General features: G+C 37.8%; 1 protein-coding gene across 14 annotated transcripts in view; it reads left to right on the forward strand.

Annotated features, from left to right (window-relative positions):
* mef2d (myocyte enhancer factor 2d) overlaps positions 1-22,191 on the forward strand; it is a 116,449-nt gene that overhangs the window by 87,202 nt on the left and 7,056 nt on the right. For 6 of the 14 annotated variants that reach the window (XM_032556596.1, XM_032556574.1, XM_032556610.1 and 3 more), the window contains exons 7-11: positions 5,045-5,223; positions 8,333-8,362; positions 11,542-11,659; positions 12,070-12,241; positions 19,254-19,304. In XM_032556596.1, the coding sequence (XP_032412487.1) occupies positions 5,045-5,223; positions 8,333-8,362; positions 11,542-11,659; positions 12,070-12,241; positions 19,254-19,304 (550 nt within the window). The remainder of the gene's footprint in view (positions 1-5,044; positions 5,224-8,332; positions 8,363-11,541; positions 11,660-12,069; positions 12,242-19,253; positions 19,305-22,191) is intronic. The other 8 variants (XM_032556601.1, XM_032556619.1, XM_032556639.1 and 5 more) reach the window with 5 other exon arrangements.

The raw sequence follows: 22,191 nt of genomic DNA on the forward strand, positions 1-22,191 counted from the left end.
TTATATTTGCAATGAACTTTTCTGTACAGAAAATAACCACATATTTACACTTATTTTTCCAGTACATTTCCCTTTCCATCCATCCATTGTCTGTACCCGCTTAGGGTGAGAGGCGAGTGCATCACAGGGCAACACAGAGACACACAGGACAAAAAACCATGCTTACACACTCATACTTTAGGGCAGTTTAGAGGCCAGTCAACCTAATTGTCTGGATTAGGCAAGAGTACTCAGAGAGAACCCCCACATGTGCGTGGAGATCATGCAAACTCCATGCAGAAAGACTCTAGCAAGGGATTTGAACCACAAAAGAGAAAAAATGGAGGACATTTATGTCATTTATGCATGGTGGCAGCAGTTCAAACTGTGCAACTATGCAACTCTTCTCTTTATCAAACTTCAAAATCTCAAACAGGATAGAATTTATAAATGTATTTTTGTATAAAACCTGCAAACCTAGTCTTTGAAAATAACTGGTTAGGTACCATTTGTTGTGCAACCAATTTTTCATAAAAATCTGACACATTTTAAAAACATGCCAGGCTGAATCTCAGTTGTTTTCTCTTTGCAGCTGTGTTCAGGCTTTTTGTGGAAGGGTGCAGAATTAAAATGAGCAAATCAAAAGCTGGGTGCCATCTTCACTTACACAGCTTCTGTTAGTCAGTATAGCCTTAATTGAGGTACAGGAGGAAATTTTCTTTACCCGTCTCTGATTTTTGCACTTGTTTTATTTTGTTGCTAAAACTTGTAAATATGAGAAATATAGCATTTTCTTAGCATTCATAGCTGTTTATGAGCAGCAATTATGGCACTTTGTGAGTAATTTTGTCTATCTTACCATCATGATAAAAAAAGGTTAATGAAAAGAAGAAATTTGCAAATGATCTTAAAAAAGCCTCTGTTGAAAGCCATCAATCTGCAAGAACTTGAGATCTTTTTCAAATCATTTAAGTCCCTTTTTTCTAAAGGGAAAAAAATGGAGATCAAAATTCAGACCTGACTTAAATTGTGTGATTCAGAAACAAGTGTCTGCAAACCCCAACAAATAGTCAATGTTGTCTTTCGGTCAGCTAAGCTTCATGGTTATAGTAAAGCACATCAAAACTCTTTAGAACTGAACTCCAGCTGTACATAGTAATACAGTATAAACACACAAAGAAAGACACCAGTTCTACAGGCTGTTTTCTGTAAGGGAACTCTGTTTGAGCCTGGGTTCAGCTGTAAAACATATGTTAACTTCACATTCACAAAGCCACCGCTTCTCCCACAGACATGAACATAAGCCGACTGCAGATTTCAATCAGTTATTGACGTTGACATGCATGTATATGGGGGGAACCCTGCACTGATGGGACACAGGTGAATAGTTTGCCCAGGTGGCTGCTGGGATATGCAGTTCTCATCTTACCACATTCAGTGATTCCATACGTTTGCAGCATCCTCCGTTTCTTTCCTCCAAATGCTTTTTTCTTTGATTCCCTGCATTTTTTTGTTTAGCACATCATGTCTGCTCCAGTTTCCCACACTCGTCTCTCATTCCTTCTCTTTCTCCATCTCTCTTTTTTCCCCAATTTCTCATCATTGAAACCCGCTGATCTGATTTTCCTGTATTCTCATACTTCTTTAATCATCCACATTCTGTGCATGTTTTCCATTCATGGGACATTTTTTTTCCTTCCTCCTCCCTCAAATGTGTAGACTTATTCTTTTTCCCAGTCTTTCTTTGTGCTTATCTTACTGTCTGTTTGCCTATCATTTAACTCCTGCTCTGTCATATCCTGCTTCACTTGTTCCCTCAGTTTCATTCTTTTCTTCCATAATGTCTCTCCCAGTCCAATCTGGTCATTTTCTCTACTATCTTACTTTTTGTTCGTTGTGTGGTGTAGTTAATTTCTCTGTTTAGTTGTTGTTCTTTTACTTTTTGTTTAACCCCATAAATTAAATAATTTGAGGCTAAAATGCTGATCCAATCTTCTGCATCCTCCATCCACCTCTAAAGTCTTTAGGAGGACAGGTTTGCATAATGTCCCATCAAAAATACATTTGGAGAAAAGCTATTGATTTTTAAACTCCACTAACTCATATGACAGGATATGTGATATATTTCAAAGCAATGCTGGCCACTTTTTTAGGTACCCCTGGTTAGTCCTGGGCTGAACTCCCTTTTGCCCTCTGAACTGCCTGAGTTCTTATGGTTTTGAAAACCATAAACTGGACTGGGACATCAAACTTGACTTATTCACTTTTACTAGATATATTTTGATTAATTTGATTAAATTATGATGATATCCTTAAAATGTTGCAGACATTAACAATTGATCACAAATATGTTAAACTGATACTTGAATACACTCTACTTTTATGTTAAACACCCATACTTTCTCATTATTTTATGTATTTCTTTCTCTGTAACTACTTGACCACTAAAACCTTCTTGGTTCATATCGCCACATGTTTAAGCTTCTTCCTCCTTTGCCTTCCTCTTTTCCTCATTCTTTCTCTCCTTTTGTGTCCTTCCCCCCTCACTCGCCTCCCCTCCTCCTCTGCCATGCTTCCCTCTCTCTTAGTTGATATCAGAGATAGCATTGGCTTGTTGTTGTTGTCAGGTTGCGTTTATGGGCTCTGTGTGTGTAAGTGAGATGAAGCAGAGTCACATGCCACTGTCGTCTGGAGCCAGCGTCATGGAGAAGTGCTATCTGCTATCACACACACACCCTCTCTCCACCCATCAGACGGGAGTACTGCATCTGTTGGCGTGTATGTGTGTGTGTGTCACGGTGTGGGAAAGTCCCTGCTGTCCTCTTATACACTGTGATTCAGTCTTCATTTCAATAGACTTGTCTTTTAACCTCAGGACCAAAGACAGGCTGGAGACCGCTGGAGGCTTGTTGTCATGACGCTCAGCCAACCTCTCTTCCTTCAGCCTTCACTTCCCAACATCTTATTTTACATTTAACAAGTTACTTGTAGTAGCATTCTAAATCAGCACATAATGACATGTACCGTAGTAAAAACGTGTGTTTGGTGGAGAATATTCAGAAATGTGGAAACAGAGTCAAAACAAAGTAAGCAGAAAAGGCTTACAAACAGAGTTGTTTTGCTGCAGCTTCAGCATGGCATGTCAGGTATTATTTATCCTAAGAGCAATGGTTGTGTTGCTGTGAAAGGGAGAGGAATGTGACAGTTGTGCCATTTCAAAGGCAGGTGTGTTCACCGGTATAATCTGCAGTTTGGCCTGTCATGTTGCTGGGATTTTTAAAAAGAAAGCAATGAGATGCTGTGCTTACAGAAATGTAAGCTGATTTATATTAATATTTCAAGTCAGATCTTATGCTTTTTTTTCATGACCAGAGCCAATGCAGACACTTCAACAAGACACTCTACACATACTATAACTAATTAGATATTTATTCAACAACAGGGAGGCAAATTATCTCAGCTGCACATTGTGCTCTACTATGAATGCCAAACTTGTGTTAATCTGACATTTGAATAAGGTTTTTATATATCTGACCAAATGGCAAAATTCAGAGGCTGGACTTTCCAGTGTCCAGATTCTGGATACATCATCTGCTGGAAAATCTTAACTTCAAAACTAAGGAAAGGTCATATAAAGGAAAGTGTGCTAACCTGGTAATGTGGAAAATTTAGCTTTGGAACATTGTCAGCAAACTTGTGCTGGTTTCCTGGATCTACGTATACCAGGGTTTTAAAAGTTTCAGTTTCAAAGCTGTAGTTTATCAAAGAAAGTTTTCTCTGGAACATAGAGTAACACTGTGATGCCTGCTCCCCACCTGTTGCTGTGCACTGCCAATCTGCCTGCTTCTTTTCCTGTTGCAGTACACTCATTGTAACAAATTTAAGGAGTTCCAGCCATCAATATGCAGAAGTTAACACTGTTTTAACAATACACCTAAACGATCAATTTAATCTATTAGTTTTAAGGGTTTTTCTTTATTCAGATTAAAACAAAGAAAAGATCCTTATAGTCAAATTAATTCAACCAGAGAGGCAAACGTTACCAATAACTGTTCACCTCAAGACTGCCCTTGTGTGCAGTTGCCAAGCTTTCTCTGTGGAGAGGGAATGTTGTGGCTCTTAGTTGTATAAATAACCAACAATTTGCCTTTTTTATCTAGTGGACTTCTGCTCATTAGTAGGTTATTGTCAGCTGCAGACAGCAACATCTTCCCTTTCTGTTACAAGTAATTGTATGTTATATGTCTACTTATGTTGTAAATATGTTTGTAAATTGTTATCCAAGTACTATGACATAGTGTCTGTTATTTTCAAGGTTAGCATACAGTGAGGATCTCTACTGGCCTGCTCTTAGCTAAAAGTCATTACATAAATTGTGGCTTTTATTAAAAATGTTTGCTTTAAACTGTATTATCTTACCAAAACCATGAAATTTAAGCATAAAATGCTCTGGATTATTCAATCATTTGCTGAATTGTAAAGGATTTTTACATTTCAAATCATTGATTTCAATCTGCACACTTTGCAATTCTAGTTCATAAATATGCAGATAAACAATAAACTTTCATAAATGATTGTGTTTTGCTTTTTCAGAGACAATATTTCTTTGAGGGTTTAATGACCATGAAACTGACTTGTTAGAAAAGATATTTTCTTACCATGCAAGATGGAAAGAGCCTAGAGACAATTATGTGTTTTTGTTTACACCAAGCTGAGATGAGTGGAACAAGACAGGAGAGAGAGAGACAAACACTGAGAGCAGAAATAAAATAGTTCTGGAGAGAGCATAGCATGATTTTGTGAAGGAGCTGTAGAAAATCAGAGAGCCACCAGAAAAAAAAACAAAGTTTGAGCTGCAGAAATGATGAGAAGCATGTGGTGCGACAAAAGGGTTCCAATGTGTTAATGAGACAGGCAAACACACCAACGACGGCAGACAAGTCACACTTCACAGGTAGAGACAGACACTGAAAACATCAGAGCAGACTAAAACAAAACTTCCTCCCACCCTTTCCCTTCACTAAACCTCGCTGTTATTTTCCTCTGTGTGTCTGTGTCTCTGCAGCTAATGGCTACATCAGCGCCAGGGCCTCCCCGGGCCTCCTGTCCGTATCCAATGGCAACAGCCTGGGAAAAGTAGTCCCGGCAAAGTCCCCACCTCCACCCAGCCCTCAGTTGGTCAACAGCCGGAAGCCGGACCTGAGGGTCATCACTTCACAGAGTGGAAAGAGCCTCCTGCAGCTGGTGAGGAGAAAAAGACTCAGACTGACCATTTAAATCTGAACTACTAGTTTTAATCGTTTTATGTGGAGGTTGACCAGATGTCCAGATTGGGATTCTTTATTGTGATACAAATTACTTTATTAAAGAACAGTTTGATAGATGATTGAAAACCAAAAAATACCAGTCATGTGTGAGTGAGAAGATAGTTGCTTCTCAGTACATCAAAATGATGACTTTAACTTGTATTACTCTTAACTAGAGCTGCAGCTAACAATTATTTTAGTAATTGAATATTCTGTCGAATATTCAGAAGTTTAATTAAATAATTTGATTAAAAAAATTACACATTCTGCAGAGTTTTTATTGTATCGCTTATGCTTACAATATAAAAAATACTATTAAAAATGCTATTTTTAAGAGAATAAAATAAACATTTTATTTCCCAACATTTAATAACTTAGCATTTTTTTAGTGTTCACTTCATTAGTACCAAAGGATTCATCTGCATATAAAAAATGCTTCTAAGATCAAGATGTGAAAAAGTCGGGTCAATGCATCAATAGGGCTAATGTGTTTACTTTTTTTTGATTAAGCAATTAATAATTAGACAGAATCATGTGCTCAGTAGGAGATTCTTTAACATAGTTTAAACCAGGTAATGCTAAAAATATTCCACTTAAAGGTTTCTACATATAGAGCATACAGAAAAAAAAGGTTCTCAACTTAAATTTAAAATACATACATTTTTGGGCTAATTACTGCTCTGACTATTGTTCTTACAACAAATGGCATATTTTAAAGTCAGCATATTGCAGTTAACTATTATTTGATTACTCAACTCTTCATGATTAATCCGATTAATTGTTTCAGCCCCACTCTTGACAAACTCACCAGTGATGTTTGATGCAGTCTTTCCTATTTTTTTAAAGTGTGTTTTACTGCTAAGAAAGCTGTAATGCTTATTTGCTTCTAAGAATACATCTGATTTGACTCATACAGCTATGCTGTTCAATAAAGTCATGCCTTGCTCAAGCTGTGTTCTCGCAGCTTTGTGTTGAGGATTAGAGCCAAAAAGCAGGTGCATTCTTAGTCATACAAGACGCACAGAAATCTTATGATTCTATGGAAGTAAATGTTTCATAGCCAATGGCTGTTGAGGAGGAACCACTTTGCTGCCCAAAACAGACAGAGAAAGTAAAAGGTATCTATTTATGTCCTTTCTGAAAACATCTGGAGAAGAGTTAAAAAGTCATATTGGACTTTTCCAGTTACAATAACTGAGGAGAAGACTCTGTGCTGTAACACTCTGTGCTTTACAGGAGAGTCAGTAGGAACAGGAAGGCTACCTGGATTACAGAACATTTCTAAATATATATTTATCCTTTTAAGCTTTCAACATCTTCTTTGCCATCCAGCATTTTAGATTTGGAATTGTTGGAAATCTGTTGGTAGAAAATAAAGATCAATGCTAAGTGTGGGATTGGTAATGCTAAAAACTGTTTTAGATAATATTAATGTCATATGTTTGTGTCTTTGTTTGTTCGAAGTAGTCAGGCCGTCTTAGCTCATGAATAATTAATGAGCACTCACTGTTGAAATGCTTGTTTAATTTTAGTGTTTATGACTTAGCTGCTGAATGTTGTGGCTTTTTAAAACACTTTGCAAATGTTTTACATCCCAAACAGCAGAATGCTTTTTTTAAAATTATCGTTACATTCTGAAGTACATACTGATCCCACTCTCAGCCTCTTTAGCTCAGGGTTGACAACATGTAAACATTGGGACAGCGTGTTTGTTTAGGAAAATACTGTATATTAGAGTTGCAGCTAATAATTATTTATTAACCTACTATACTTTCAATTTTTCTGATGATTAATTAATCTGATTAAAAAAAGTGCATATTCTGCAGATTTTTCATTTAGTCAATTAAAATTCAGTAACATAGCATTCCTTTAGGGTACACCTGATGTATGATTTTAGTGCGTCATTGTAGCGAAAGAAAAGACTCAGGAAAATGAGGTTTAATTGTATCAATATTTTCAGCTTAAGATACAGAAAAAATGGAAGCAATTACCATATACAACTCCTGGACCAAAACCACATATTGGTTATTAAAAAGCTTTATGGCTCCAGAGGGATTGGAGCTGCTTAAATTCAGATATTTGAATCAGACCTTGTAACATCTCTATTTAATGATTAGTGTGTGCAGCTGTTGTATTTTTTATGTGCAGAAGGCTGAAAAGTTCACCTGATACAGAAAGATAGCAACCCTCAGCACTCTGTCTCTCATGCTTACTGTGAACGTCTAGGTGACATTTTCAGCATAAAGAGCAAAAAAAAAAGAAAAACAAAAGTTCCACAGGTTAAAAATAATTTTTACCAGCTAACTGCATGAAAAACCATCTTACTGCTCTTCTTTTTATCCACCTAGAATACATTTTGTTGCTATTCCAATTTAATAAGTTGCACACATGCTTTTGTGGCAGTGTTTGAGCATTTTTGTGCAGATAACGTGCACACCTCCTATCAGTCAGTTTACATTCATATGGCTAAAATAGGTTGAGTAGATTTTAGAACTTGCATTTGAAAACAGGGAAGAAGATGTTTTTCTTTTTCAATTTTTTCTGATTATAGGAATTATTTCATGCTGTGAAAATAATTTTTAATACATTAAAGTAAAATAAAATTTTTATGATTAGCCTGTGTTTAAAGAATCAAAGCTTCTTATCAGTTTCTGTAGATGTCTTTTAGTTTACAGGATGTTGTGCATTAGAGATTTCTTCACACAGACTCCTTTGAACACAAAATTAATTTTTATTGGATTTCCTGAAAGTACAGAGTGTACAAGTCAACCTGGCATGAGAAGTGAAACTCAGTGTTTACAGACTAACTTATGCTGACTGCTTAGGATGTTTAAAAATATTTAATGTTTCTGCAGTCCAGAATACGGATCTCATCATCATTCCTCCTCAGATTTCCAGCATCGTTTTGCAGAGCCGCAGAGCTTGGAAAAACAGAGGCCCTGTTTTCATGCAGAGTTGTTTATATCACGAATAGTTCACAGGAACTTAACGTCCTCTGTTTCTTTTACTCCTCCCTCCCCGCCCCTCGTCTTCCACCTGCCGCACAGACAGAGGAAGAGCTGGAGTTGGTGAGTGAGGTGAATAGACTTTAAGAGTTTCAGCCTCGTGGATGTGGTGTCAAACTCTGTGTGATCTCACTGAGCATGAGTGTGACACCGTCAGCAGATGCATCCCATCAGGGTTGGCCAGGCCACAAAGGCGGATGAAAGAAAAGGCACTGGAGCATCAGCGCAACACCCAAACAGAGAGACAATCACCTGGTTGCTTCGGTTCATTTCATTTGCCAAAAGCTTCTGCAGGTTCATCCTGCTGGTAGCAGTAGCTACACAAATCAGGATGCTAAAATATGTCCTGGGTATTTGATTTCAAAATGTTATCTTCAACTATAAATGGACACATTTCTAGGAAAAGGCAAAAAAGTGTTTCCACCTCTGATAAAGATGTATAAAAAGCCTTAAAAAAATTATTTTTGCAGATATTCTATAGATTTCTGGGTCCCCCCAATAGCCTTTGTTCTTTTTAGCTAATGCCAAAAGTTTTTTGAGTTTCATTAGGTATTGGGACTCTGACAGTCAAGCAGGAAACTGGATCCAATGACTGGGAAATTACATCTATGTTGATTTGACCAAATAATTTGGAAAATGTTTCTAATGAAAGATTTAATATGCTGCAAAAACACCAAATCTTAATAAGTAATTTCTCATGTAACTATCATAGTACACTTGAAAAATAAAAAAGTAACTTTTCAGCAAGATAGAGGAGGCTGTTTTAAGTCAATAATTCCTGAATATTGATAAAAAGTATCAGTTCTGCTGGCAGATTTTTTTCACTTGAAACAAGAAGTGAAAAGAATATTCAAGAATATATTCAAGAATCATTAAGTTAGTTTTTTTCTTACTTCAAGTGCACTAAGGTGGTTGCCCTAGAAACTAGACAAAAACACTTGGTAAGATTTGTGTTTTTGCAGTCTAGGGACCTGTTTTCTGACACACCACCTCAAATTTATTTAAAAATAATCATGATCCCTTGAAGTCTAATAAAGTTCCGAGGGACAAAATATTGTTACTATGTAGAAACAGGAAAGGGTATCTGCTAAAACTGCTAAAACAAAACCTAAATACCAACTTTAACTCCAAACAACTCCTGCAAAAATATTTTTTTTGTTCAAATGAACAAATGGTCTCTTCAGGCAGTATCCTTAATTTGAAAACAATCCTCCATTTTATTGATTCTTCTGTTTTAGAAATGATAACAACTCATTTATATTTTCCAGCAAATTTGATCAGAAATCCCAAATGAATATTTATGTTGCGGCAAAGCTCCCGGCACATTTGTGCATGACTATATGGGAGGAAACGTTGGGGGAAGTGGAGCAACCAGCTGACTCTGTGCTGTGTGTGAAAGCTGCTCAGCATGTGCATGTTTGGTTTCATCCGAGCGTCTCCGCTCTGAGGATCAGAGAGAGGAAAGCTCCCAAAGTCTCCAACCTGGAGCGCAGATGGACATGTTAGCCTCAGATTCTCTGACCCCATTCAGTCTGACGCACACACACGCGTGCGCGCATGCATGCCATTTCTCTGCATAAATATACACACCTCAGGACAAAAACTCACCTCACATTGTGCATTTATTCCTGCCGTACCTGCCTGCTCACATTTTATTATAGAAAACTCTCATCCTCTCACACACATCTACACACACACTCATCCCCACTCATGTCCTACTCCCGTCAGCCTTGGCAGTGCATGCTTTCCGAACAGCATGACGCTCCAGCACGCCCCTACCTCTCATAACACCTTCCACCCTGGCTCTACATAACGCGAGCGCCGGGTCCTGGCGACAGGCGTTGCCGTGCCAACGCCACCTCAAGATGCGAGAATTTTCTCATCTCGCACCACGATGTTAAATTGTCGCTGGAAAGTTGAACACCTCAGGGAGAAGGGAGGTGGCAGGATTCTCTTGCAGAGAGTGAGATGTCTCAGGATGTGGCGAGATGTTGAGCACATCTGCCCAGCAAATGCATGAAGTGATTTGTTAATTAGAATAACTCGGATATCAGGATTTTTCTTAGTCTGCTAAGGAAAACTTTGAAAAATGTAAAGAAAAGCGAGTGCATAACAACAGCGTTCCTGCATTTCTGTTTGTCCAAGCAGGGGGTGTAATGTCTTTATTATTTCAGCTCAAAGTAAAGCAGGCTGTGTTTACAGTGAAATATTTCGGTGGTAACTAAATTGTTCTCGGTCACATTGCAAGATTTCTGCATCGCCTGCGCCGCACAGTGGAAGCCACATGCTAACCATTACCATTATTGTTGTTGAAAATGGATGAAGTCATGTGCTCTGAACTTCTACAGTCCGTCCATATAAGGACAAAAGGCCTGATTTCTTGTGGAAACAGATCAGATTGTCTCACAGCACAGAGCCAGAGTTCTCAGCCTACAGAGCCTCGCAATGCATTCACACAGCTAGAACTTTTTCACAAACTTTCCGTGCATGTGTTGGGATTTTGTGGGATAGACCAACACAAAGTAGAGAATAGTTACAAAATTGAAGATATAACTTTAAATTTGAAAGATTTAAAAATGTTCTGTGCAAAAAAAAAGGTCTCAGTAACTTGTTAGAGGATACAAAAATATCAAGACTGAGGCAGAAGTTCATATTCCAAAAGGACAAAAACCCTAAACATACAACCAGATTTACAAAAAAAAAAACACATTTTCTGACACTTCACACAATCTGATTGAGTTTGAGTTATAAAGCAACAAACAGTGGGCAAAAACATCAGTTTCTGGTGATTGAAAGACTGGAACCTGCAAATGTATGATAGACTTTACTCCTATGCATTAGATAAATATGAAGAACATATTTCATTTAGTTCCACATCACAATTACACCACTTTTTGCTGGTTTGTCACATAAAATCCACATAAACCTATTAAAGTTTGACAAAATGTGAAAAAGTTTAAGGGGTATGAATACATTTGGAAGGCAGTATAGATTCACAGGAAAAAAAGTTGTTCATAATCTCAGTCGGGGGGTTTTAGATTCTTTGTATGTTGGATTCTCTCTCAGATGAAGTTACATCAGAGCAAAACTGCCACAGGAAATAATAATTTAGCATAAATTAGCTGCTTTGCACATAGAGGACACACAGAAATTCTCATCGAAACTAGTTAGAGCAGTGAGGCTCTTTATAAAAGCCGTAAACTTTTCCTGCAGTCTTTATTAACTGATGTTCACTTTTTCTGTTTTCCCAGAATGCTCAGCGGCTAGGTAGCTCGCAGGTGACTCAGCCACTCACAACTCCAGTGGTTTCTGTGGCAACACCCAGTCTCCTTGCTCCCTTCCCTGGCATGCAGACGGCCTACAACACCGGTGAGTCCCTGAACGCAGCGCGGCCCCTCCACACAGCAAGCCTGGGCTGAAGCTGTCGGTTTGCATCAGAGCGGGGAAGATTTTCCTGCCAACAGGGCTGAATTTAAAGTCACGGAAAAGATGCAGATTTAAGAAAAAAAACCAATACCCTCTGTTATTGCATGAAAACCTATTAAGTGCCATGACGGAAAATATTGCAGTGTGGTGCCACAAACCACTATGAATATTCACTTTGTTCATTGTGTGAGAGCTTCTGGAGTGATTCCACTTCAAAGGTTCACATTAATATGGATTAGCCATGATTAATATTGATGCAGCAGAAAGTTGTATGATGTAAAACAATCCCCCTCCTCTTCATTTCTTCTCTTTCTCTCTCTCTAAATGTCTTTTCTTGCATCCTTTAATCCCAGAGTACCAGCTGACGAGCGCGGATCTCACAGCTCTTCAGACTTTCACACCACCAGGGCTGGTGCCTGGCAACATGGCTGCCTGGCAGCAGCAACCAGTCGTCTCCCAGCAACAACAACATCATCATCAACAGCAGCAACAGCAGCTGACACTGGCGTCACTCAATAACTTGGTGTAAGTCCCGTTTTTATACCTGTGACGTACTTGGTAAAGTGATTTGGTAATTTCCTGGTGATTAACCTTTCCCCCCTGAAACAACTGATCCACAAACCTTTTACTGAAGAAAACACTCCAGCTGATTCAGTAAACCAACTGAATTACACCATACATAGAAAAGCTGTGGCATCACCCCAGCTGCAGTTCATTTATCTTGTGGTGACCTAGATACCCCACCTCCTTTCTCCATGAGCCGTCTCCCTCTGCGGTCCTGGTCTGATTTAGCTCCTGATGCTACAAGCTGCGCTACCCAGTACAAGATTTCACAGTCCAAAGAATGGACCATACTCCTGCTTAGGCAGTATGTTGTAACTAAGGGAGTCTGATGTTGTCCTGGAGAAAAGGGTGATATGATGATGATCTCAGTTCACTGTAGTTTTGATTTACCTGGTTTTAAATTACTACAAGCATACATACTCTTTCTGAGCCTTGTGATCATGAATCACCGAATCTACTTGGACTGTTGTAAACAATTATTTTAGTAATCAAGTAAGCTATTGATTATTGATGTTTATTGAGTAATCACATAAAAAAATGCCCAGTTCTGTAGGAGCTTCTTCAGGAGGTTAAAGAAATATGAGAGAAAAATACTGGTAAAAAACAGTTTAGTTCCTTTTTGTAACAATAAAGCATTTTGTTACTTGAAGTACAATATGGTTCAAAAATCCCTTTTAGACTCAAGTTTCAAGTATAAAATAACTTTTGGAAGTGCAAAAAGAGATGAAACATCAAACATTTCACATTAACTTTTAAAATTTATAAAGCAAACTCAAATTGAGGGATTGGACAACACACCCTTTTAAATTACACGTCACTTTCAGTCCTAAGTTTGAAGTATGAAAAAGTATTTTTCACATCATTACTCTTCTTGATCAGCAAGTAAATGCAATGTTAGCCAAAATGTGTCCCATGGCAGATTTTATACTCACAATCAGAGGTAAAAGTTAATCTTTTGCACAGGAAACAAAAAATGTTACCTGCTTGCAAAAACAAACAAGTTTGATGCATATAGTGGATGTTTCCTGTGGAGGTGTTTGAGGATGCACTGATCTGTTCCAGGTCCATTTAGTATAAAGTGGTTACACACTTGGGATTCTTTTTGTCTTTTTCTTTATTGGCAACATTTCTTTCTCTCTCTCACTTTCTCCCTCTAAAGCTGCTAATAGCACTTAGCATTTATAAACAATTCATTGGTGGAAGTGAGAGAATTGTGCAACACAAATAATCATTCAGCTGGCGATGTTATTGAATTATTTGATGACTCGTTACAGTTATTTTAGATAATAGTAAAAGTAATCAAAGGTTTGACCTACATTTTAAATATTGCGTTATAAAAGTAGAAGAAGCTCAAGGACAACTATAGTTTTAGACCATAAAAAACTCTTTTCTCATATAAAGAGCAAAAAAAAAGTTTAAAGGTTAGATTGAGTATATTATATTGATTGATAGAGTGGACACTCTATCAATCAATATAATATACTCTGTCACAACATCACTTGCAGCCACTGGTTTACGTTTTACTTCTTCCTGTTTGTCCTCCCTTGATTTCTTCCTCCTCATGTTGGGAACAGTGACAGTTGACTGCTTCTCTAGTTATACAGCCAAAGTCAGGTGAATGACTTACGAGCAAATAGAGCAAAGCAGCTCAGTGTTGCTGTTTATCTCACAAGTTAATACACTCCTGACACACATGGAGTGTATAACAGCCTGACAGACGAAAATAACCTAAACAATTTCCAAAACAGATGCAAATGCATCACAAACCCAGTATCAAAGTGTCTTTTCCTTGCATTTGTGTGTTGGATGCGATGCCTGTTGCTCCACCGCGTCTGTTCTTTTAGTTCAGTTGAAAGCGAAAGCTCGTTTCCCCCCTCAGAGATTATGGGATAATTAGATTTGTTCCAAGAGGTTTTTTTTTTTTTCTTTTTCTGCCACCTAAAGCTTAGATCTGAAGCTCTTTGGAAGTGTCACCAAGAAAGAGGGAGCTGCTTCATTATGACAGAAACAGCACCTCGCTCGGCGGTTCAATGAAAGGCGTCTCTCTGTGCTGCTTTCAGTCCTCAAAACTGAACCTGGGCGCAGCTGTGCACCAGCGACACGCGCGCCGCATCAATTTTTTATTTTTATGCCATTTAGCTGTCACTCTCAGCTGACAGACATGAGATCCAACTGCTGGGATACATGTGGGCCTTACATTCCTACGGTGGCACAACTACAGGAAGTCTGTAGATGTAGCTTAGCTGTCAAAGTCAGTTAAGGAGATAAAAAGAGGATTTGATCTGCTGTATAGAATTTAATGTTTGATATTTCAGGATGGTCTCAGCGCTGGTGTTCACATAAAAAGACACTTTAATGTGAACAGATTTAAGTGCGTTTTAAGTCTTTTTGGAGAAATATTCCAGCTTCTTCTTCACTTTAGAGATAGCATCCAGGCAACAATATGGTTAAAAAAAGTGGGAAAAAATGTGTTCAAAAAAGACACAAGGCTGTCAGCTGGAAGATGAATTTATTGTTCTGTCTGACTGCGAACAAAAGTAGTCCATGAATATATGCTAATTGTTGTTTGTTATAGTCTACAGCTGTGACTTCAGGGGGGTTGCATCTTATAAAACAACAATATTATAGTTAACAATCTCCCCCAGCTCATTCACATGTCATATTGCCATGTGAATGTTAACAAATGACCAGCCAGACTTAATGAAATCCCTCTGCAACCAGATCAGCCCAGTCATTTCAGCATCCTCACCTGATCGTCCAACAACTGCCAGACTCGAAGCAAACTGTGTAAAAAAATCTATTTCAGCTTGAACCATTATCATTCCCTCCTCACTTAACGGTTTGATAATTATTTGTTAAAAAAAGAAACTTCTGAAAAAGTCTGTTATTGCAGAAACATATTACATTGAAATCCATCAAGATCCAACCTTTCATGTCTCTACATTTATGAGGTAATGGAAAAAATCTAACATAAATAAATGCTATTTTGTTAATCAATTCTTCCACAGTTAGTGGCTCGCTTAACAATTCCTAATAGTAGCTTGATCTGGAGCACTTTCAAATGTTTGTTTCTTTATTAGGTTGATTAAATCATCTAGGAATGTTTTGGGGATTTCTCTCATCCACTTTTCAAAATTGAATAGAAAAGGCAAAATGTTAGATTAGTTTTTTATTCAGGGAAAGGTTACAAGTTAATAGCTGCTGGTCTGAACTTGCTGTCATGTACAGTCAGGGCAATAATTACTAGTTTTAAAATGACTTTTATTTCTTATAAGTTAATACACAGAATCATTCTTCATTAAATATTAAAGAAGCTTAGAGTAAGGGCTAAAAAATAAATATTGACTGAGGTCAAGAACTTTTGGGGATTCTTTTTTATCATTTTAATGTAAACTGGGTCCTGGTTGCAGTGATGTTGCCCCCTGCTGGCTAATAGATATCGTTTGTTTTAAGTCTTTTGGGAAGTCTGATATCTGCCTTCGCAGTTGGACATATAAGGCTGCCCCTGAAGCAAAAAACAAGTTCAGCATCCAATATGGCTGCTGCACATGAAAGCACTCAGAAAGTTGCAGACATAAACTGTTTATAAGCACCTTGGACATTTGTTTCTCATTAAACATTAAACCGTTGGTGCAAGATTACAATCTTTTCGTCCAGTTCATTTGGTCTTTAACACAAAATGTAACAGAATATTTTTTATTGCATCACTAATGGTATTTAGTGCCTCAATAATCCGACTTGCTTTTCTGATTTTCATTCAGAATGCACTTTAGATGGGAATGATGTCATTCCCAGGTCTGACCTCCAACGCATCAAATCCAACTCACCGTTATGCACATTTATGGCATGTCACTTTTCAAAAGAGTGTCAATCTTTTATATTGTATTTGCACAAAAATACAAGTTGATATAAAATTCTTTTTTAAGGAGTTAATATGCAAACCTTCAACAAAGTTCTGATTGCACTGAAATTCAAGGATGGATTTGCATCTGACTTTATATTTTGGAATGTTTACCACATTAGCTCATACTTTCCTGTGCAAATGAAGAAAAAAATAAATGTGTATATGTATTATAATTGAGGACAACGTAGGAGCCCCACTTCTTTATAAGATTTCTTCTGGAAATCTAACTGAAACATATGAGCAATGAAAACAGCCACAGTTTCACTGAGTAAACAGGATTTAAATTTTAGCCATGATCATGCAGCCCAGATGCTGATTGTGGCAACGTTTCAGCTCCTGCAGGTTTGACTCTAGAATCAGCACCAGGCAGGATCACTGAGCCATGTGTGTGCGTGAGTGTGTGTGAGCAGGATAACAGAATTGCTGTCACTGAAAACAAGGGAGCACCACAGAAATGTGGGAATCTTTCCCAGCACACCAAACTGTTCTCACAGCACCGCGGAAAATCGTGCTGTCCTAGGACAGCATGGGCAGACGTGGGCACCAGTACAGCCCAGACTGCTTCTGCTTTGCTTCTGATTTCCTCACAGTGTGGCCTCGCAGCGAGCAAACAAGCCCTCCCTATCAAATGGTGATTGACGGCTTGGCTGCCATTCCTTGCGTTTGCTGTCGTCTACACTTCTCCTCGCTGCAGGCGCCACAAGGAAATTATTTCTGTCATCTTATTTTCTCCCGTCCTTCCCCCTTTTAATCATCCACCACTTCCGTTTTTTTTCCCCTCTCATTTCCGTCCCCTTTATCCAGGCTTAGTTAATTCGATGTACACCTGTTGACTCTCAGCTTCCTCTTGACTCCTCAATCTAAATGTTAATGGATGAACTGCTGCCCTGCAGAGCAGCATTCACAGCCAGTTTGTACATTTATGTAGAAATGCCTGCTGGTTACTAGTTGTTCCAGCTCAGCTTATGTGTGTTTCATATTATTAAGTCCACCATCAGGTGAAAAAGACCAGGACAGCCCATTAAATAGTCAGCTTTTAATCAGAAATATTTACATATTGATTAGTAAAGCATGTTGTTTAATTATACTTCTACAAATTGTGACATTTCAAGCCCCATGCTTCACAATCATTATTAGTTTACTTTTGCTGAAATGATGTATTCAGTTTGTGCCATGTTCTCTGTTCTTCTGTCCTAATTATTAACATTCTTTTGACAGAATATTTTGTCAAAAGAATGTCATCCATGTGGCAAACATTTATGGACTTTTTTTTGGAGAACAAAGATTTAATGTTTGCAAAATTCTCATAAAGGTTGCAGTTGTGCTGTCTCTCTAATTTTATAGGCAGCTCTTTCACCTCAACATTAGATAAAGCCCACAGAAATTGTATCCATTTTAAGTTGGAATAAATGTGGGAGTGTCATATTTATTCCCTACTAGCATTTTTATTAGTTAGATTTTTTCCATCCATTTTTATGTTTTTTATAATTTTTATTTTTTTAGTTTCTTTAAACTGATGATGTCATAAAAAGCAGGTTGTCATATGTCGTCTTATTTTTTCAGTTGGCTGTATTATATTAGGGCATGGGGTGAACATTTATTACATTCTGTCATACAAAATCATAAATATGTGTTTCATTTGGATTATATGTGGTGAACCGACACAAATTAGTTGATATTGGGGAAGTATCATAAAAATTAAAAATACATTTAGTTTTTATTGCAGATACAGCTGTAAATCTTTTTGGACATGTCTTTTATAATGAAATATTCATCCATTTTTGTTTGCAAAATAGTTCAGTCAGGTATTACAGAGAGGTTCTGTGAACAGCATATTTTCACATCCTGCCACAGAGTCTCAAAGAGACTTTGGTCAGAACTTTTACCAGCTCTGGATGTGTTTTAAGTCAAAGCATTTCATTCTAGCTCCAAGCTTCGGATACAACTTTCTAATCTCATCCTGCTTTAAACTTCCTCCCTGACTGAACTGCTGTGTTCTTCATGATGGGTTTTTGTTCACAGTTTTTTTTAACAAACCTCTGAGGCCAAAAACAGAACAGCTGCATTTATATTGAGATTAATTTACACATAAAAGGACTGTGTTTATTCTTGAGTTACGTGTACTAAAATAAAAAGTCGGATTATAAAACCAGATTTTTTGGACTTCTAATCAGAATAAAAATGAAAAACATATTAATCATTAAATTCTTCAACTTCACAGTTTTGAACTGCTCTGTATGGTTTATCACATAAAATCCCAAAAGCGTACATTCGTTGTAATCTGACATGGTGTGAAAATTTTGAAGGGTGTGAATACTTTTGCGATGCAATGTGTGGATGTATTATGGGTGTTTTGTGCAAGTGTAGCTTGTTGGGGGGGGGGGGATGTTTTACTAGAAAGGAAATGTGTATTAATTTGTGACTCACGATTCCCTTTAACCGAAGAAATGCGTTCTTTATGCATCTCTTATTCTCCCTTTTTATTCCTCCTTTCTCTTTCTGTTTCTTTTCTAAGTGACCTAAATGAAGAACATTTGCAGAGTTATAATAGCTGTCGGCCATCCAAAGCTGATGGGCAGAAAGCTCTTAGAAACCTCTGCTTGCCAGATCTGAGAAGGTCTTTGTCCAGAGATTAATGATTTTTTTTTTTCATAGAGCATTTAGGTTTTTAAAGGCTAAGCAAACTGCAGGATCAAGGAGAGTTCAACCATAAAATTATTCCATTGGAAATATGGACCAACAAGTTTCTGTAAATTAATGAGGACCTTCATTCAGTGATCCTTTAAGACTCATCACACTTCAGGAAAAATAATCTGTGTTTTGTTACTGGAAGAGGAAGTAAATAGGCACTGCATGTGAATAACTATCCAGCTTTCACACTTCCTACTGTACACCACTCTGCCTCTAACATCTCAGCTTGACTAAAGCAGCTGTTTAAGCGTTTTTGTTGTCTAGTTTCTGTGTGAGGACTGACCAGGAGCGGCCTCTGATCCGTTTCACTGTTTCCCTGCTGTTACAGCTTTCTGAAAACTGCTTGTCTTCTGTGTTTTTTCCCACCTCCCTCCACAGCTTGGCTTCTCAGTCCAACTTTCTCTTGGGCAGAGAGGAGGGCCTCTGCTGGTACTGTATTCTCTACTCTCAAGACATACAGCTTACAGCATGTCTCTTTCCTAAAATATCTGCTGCATGATGGATCCTTTGCTAAAGATTTGATATGTTTAATGGTAAAACTGCATTAAAAATGAGATGATTTGGAAGGTTATGAGGAAAAATCTGATTAATTCTAAACAAAAAATATTTCCATCATTCTTCTGATGGTCTTTTTGTTCACCCAACTGATAGTTTAGTAGCTAAGTTAATATGGCAAAGATTGATTGATCTCAGTATTTCATACATTGATTGTCTTTTAGAATTAGTTATTGTACAAGAAACCATACCAATATGTAAAGAAAAAAATAGCAACTCTCATAGGTAGAGCAAAGAAAAAGGAAATAAGTATTTAAAAATGTAGTAAAAACAAATAGAAAACATGTGATGTTATGTTCAAGACACATATTGATATTGCACTGATTGTTCAGGGTTTAGATGAATTCAGGGCAACAACATCTCTCTGGTAGAAACTGTTTTTGTTGTTAGATGGTCAACACCAGCAGAAATGTAATCATTTTGTCAAATCTTAAGAGTCCACAGTGCCTCTTTGTCGGTGAAAGTATGCAGTTGACCTTAAGCATTGAAAACATACAAATGATGCTCAATGCTTGAACACATAACAATTTGATGCAATCCACAAAAAAGCAGTTTTTCTTTTCCTTTTATTGTGAAATGTCTGTTTTCATTCCTTACGTTCTTTTTAGATTGAATCTTTTATGTGTCACATGCAGTAGAAAGTACATTCTGTTTCTGTAATAGAAAAGTGCATCAAAATTTATATTAGTCTGCTGAGGCCAAAATGAAAGTGATTTGCTTGTTTTAACAGAATGAGAGGAACTTCTCATGATTAGTAAAGTGATGCAGATGTGTAGAATAGATTTCTCTAATTGTCTAAAAGTATGGAGAAGAGCTAAAAAAATGGCACTTATGGTAAATATAAGCAAAAACATCTTAGAAATTAAATTGTTAAATGGTTGTTATAGTGACTTTCTGTTGCCACGGTGCTGTTCTTTACTCCACATCTCCTAACCGTGGGATTTAAAAATTGTTTCCTGTATTGCGATTCTCCTATCTGTCATAAATGGGGTTAAATGCCCAAAGTTGCTCATCATAATTCTGGTTCTTAACTTTGAAAACTGTTCTAACAATAGATATGGGCAAGTTGAGGCAAATGCATATTTTTGTAGCAATTTTGTGAGTAAAGAATATTCACAAACATCAAGTTTCTATTATTGAGAAATTACTAAATTTCCTCTATTCGCATTTTGAAGAATAGCCCAAAGAAATGACACAGAAAATCACGGTTTACCGATAAAGCTACTCCAAGTTCTGATTATTTAAAAAATATTTTAATTTCTTTTTTAAATTCTTAAACTTTTAAAATATAAAAAGTAAAATGATTTAAAGAAATTATTTAGAAAGCCTTTAATTAATTTTGCAAAAATCAATGATTTCTTCTCATATGCTATTTTTTTCTTTCTTTACTGAACAAATTAAGGTTTTCTTATTGTTACACCAATAAAAGACACATTATTTTATACAAGAATGTAGCTGTAGAAGAATCTGATTATAGCTAAATTTCATAAAAGAAAAATAATTTCTCGGCAAAGCAGAGTATTTTGGGAAACCACGGCTGCAAGTGCAACTCAACACGCCTCACTGTAACTAAATGTCTGCTTCTGGCTGTGCTCACTGTGTTGTTAATGCTCGTGGAGGTGGGAGGAGGGGGGGGGGGGGGGGGGTTAGCCTGCCGTTCTCACCTTCATCACTGTCACTGGCCTGCTGACTCGGCCATTTTCACTCGCCTCAGCATCGGCACCCCAGTGGCACCCCCATCTATCTACCTGCACACGCTGAAGCCGCGGTGCACAGGTTGATGAAGTGGGCACAGGAAGAGACAGAGTGAGCCTCGCTGCCACACAGCTGTGTGTGTGTTTGCGTGCTCAGGAAAGAAGGAGCATTTATATGTAGGACAGCAAGAGTGCACAACTTTCAGGGTGTGTGTGTGTGTGTGTGTGTCAGTTAGAGGAAGAGGGTGAGCGCAGACCCAGATTGCCTGGAGGAGTGCTGTCTTAAAGTCCCCTCTCAGTGTGCCAGTAATTGTGCAAGATATATTGCTGCAGATGGCTCCTGATATGACATATTAGAACACACCCGAAGGGGCGAAATGCGGTAATTGGGAGCTTCGAATTGAGATCTACTGTGTCACACTGTGGGAAAGGAGGAGATAGAATGAGCCCAATCCCAAAAAAATATATAAAAAATCCTGTTTTCACCGTCAAAGGCAGCGAAACCCCAGTGCAGCGTCAACAGCCGGTGTCAGACTCTGTGACAGCTTTGACTTAGCCTCCAGCCAGTGGAGGAGGTGAAGGCTGAGTGTGAGAGTGGAGGGGCTGATCAAAGAGCTGTGGCAGGTAGACAGGAGGCGGGTGACACCTTGGAAAGCTTTTTGGCACGCCGTTTTTATCCTGAGCATCTTAGCAAAACGTGTGCTGAAATTATCATTAGAGCAGTTTAATCAAAAGCAGAATGGTTCCTCTTCAGGCTGCGATCAAACCGTTCATGTTAGATGTGACTCTTTTCTTTGTCCGGAAACACTTGTGGGGAAAAGTCTAACTTCTGACTGATGCTGCTGGTTTTAGCTTCTGTTAATTTAAAGCTACTTTCTTAAGTTTACAGAAGGTCCAAAGTCAGAGATGGAAGTGAAACCCTGAAGGATTGACGCTGCTGATGGGCACAAGAAGTGCTGTTTTATGTGGGAAAACTTTTTGGCTCCTTAATTTAAGCCTCTGTGTTCAGCTTAACAATCCATAAACTGGAAGATTGAACTTTTTCACCTTTTGTCAAACTTTCATAT

Source organism: Xiphophorus hellerii, chromosome 3 (assembly GCF_003331165.1).
Source record: "Xiphophorus hellerii strain 12219 chromosome 3, Xiphophorus_hellerii-4.1, whole genome shotgun sequence".
Taxonomy (NCBI): domain Eukaryota; kingdom Metazoa; phylum Chordata; class Actinopteri; order Cyprinodontiformes; family Poeciliidae; genus Xiphophorus; species Xiphophorus hellerii.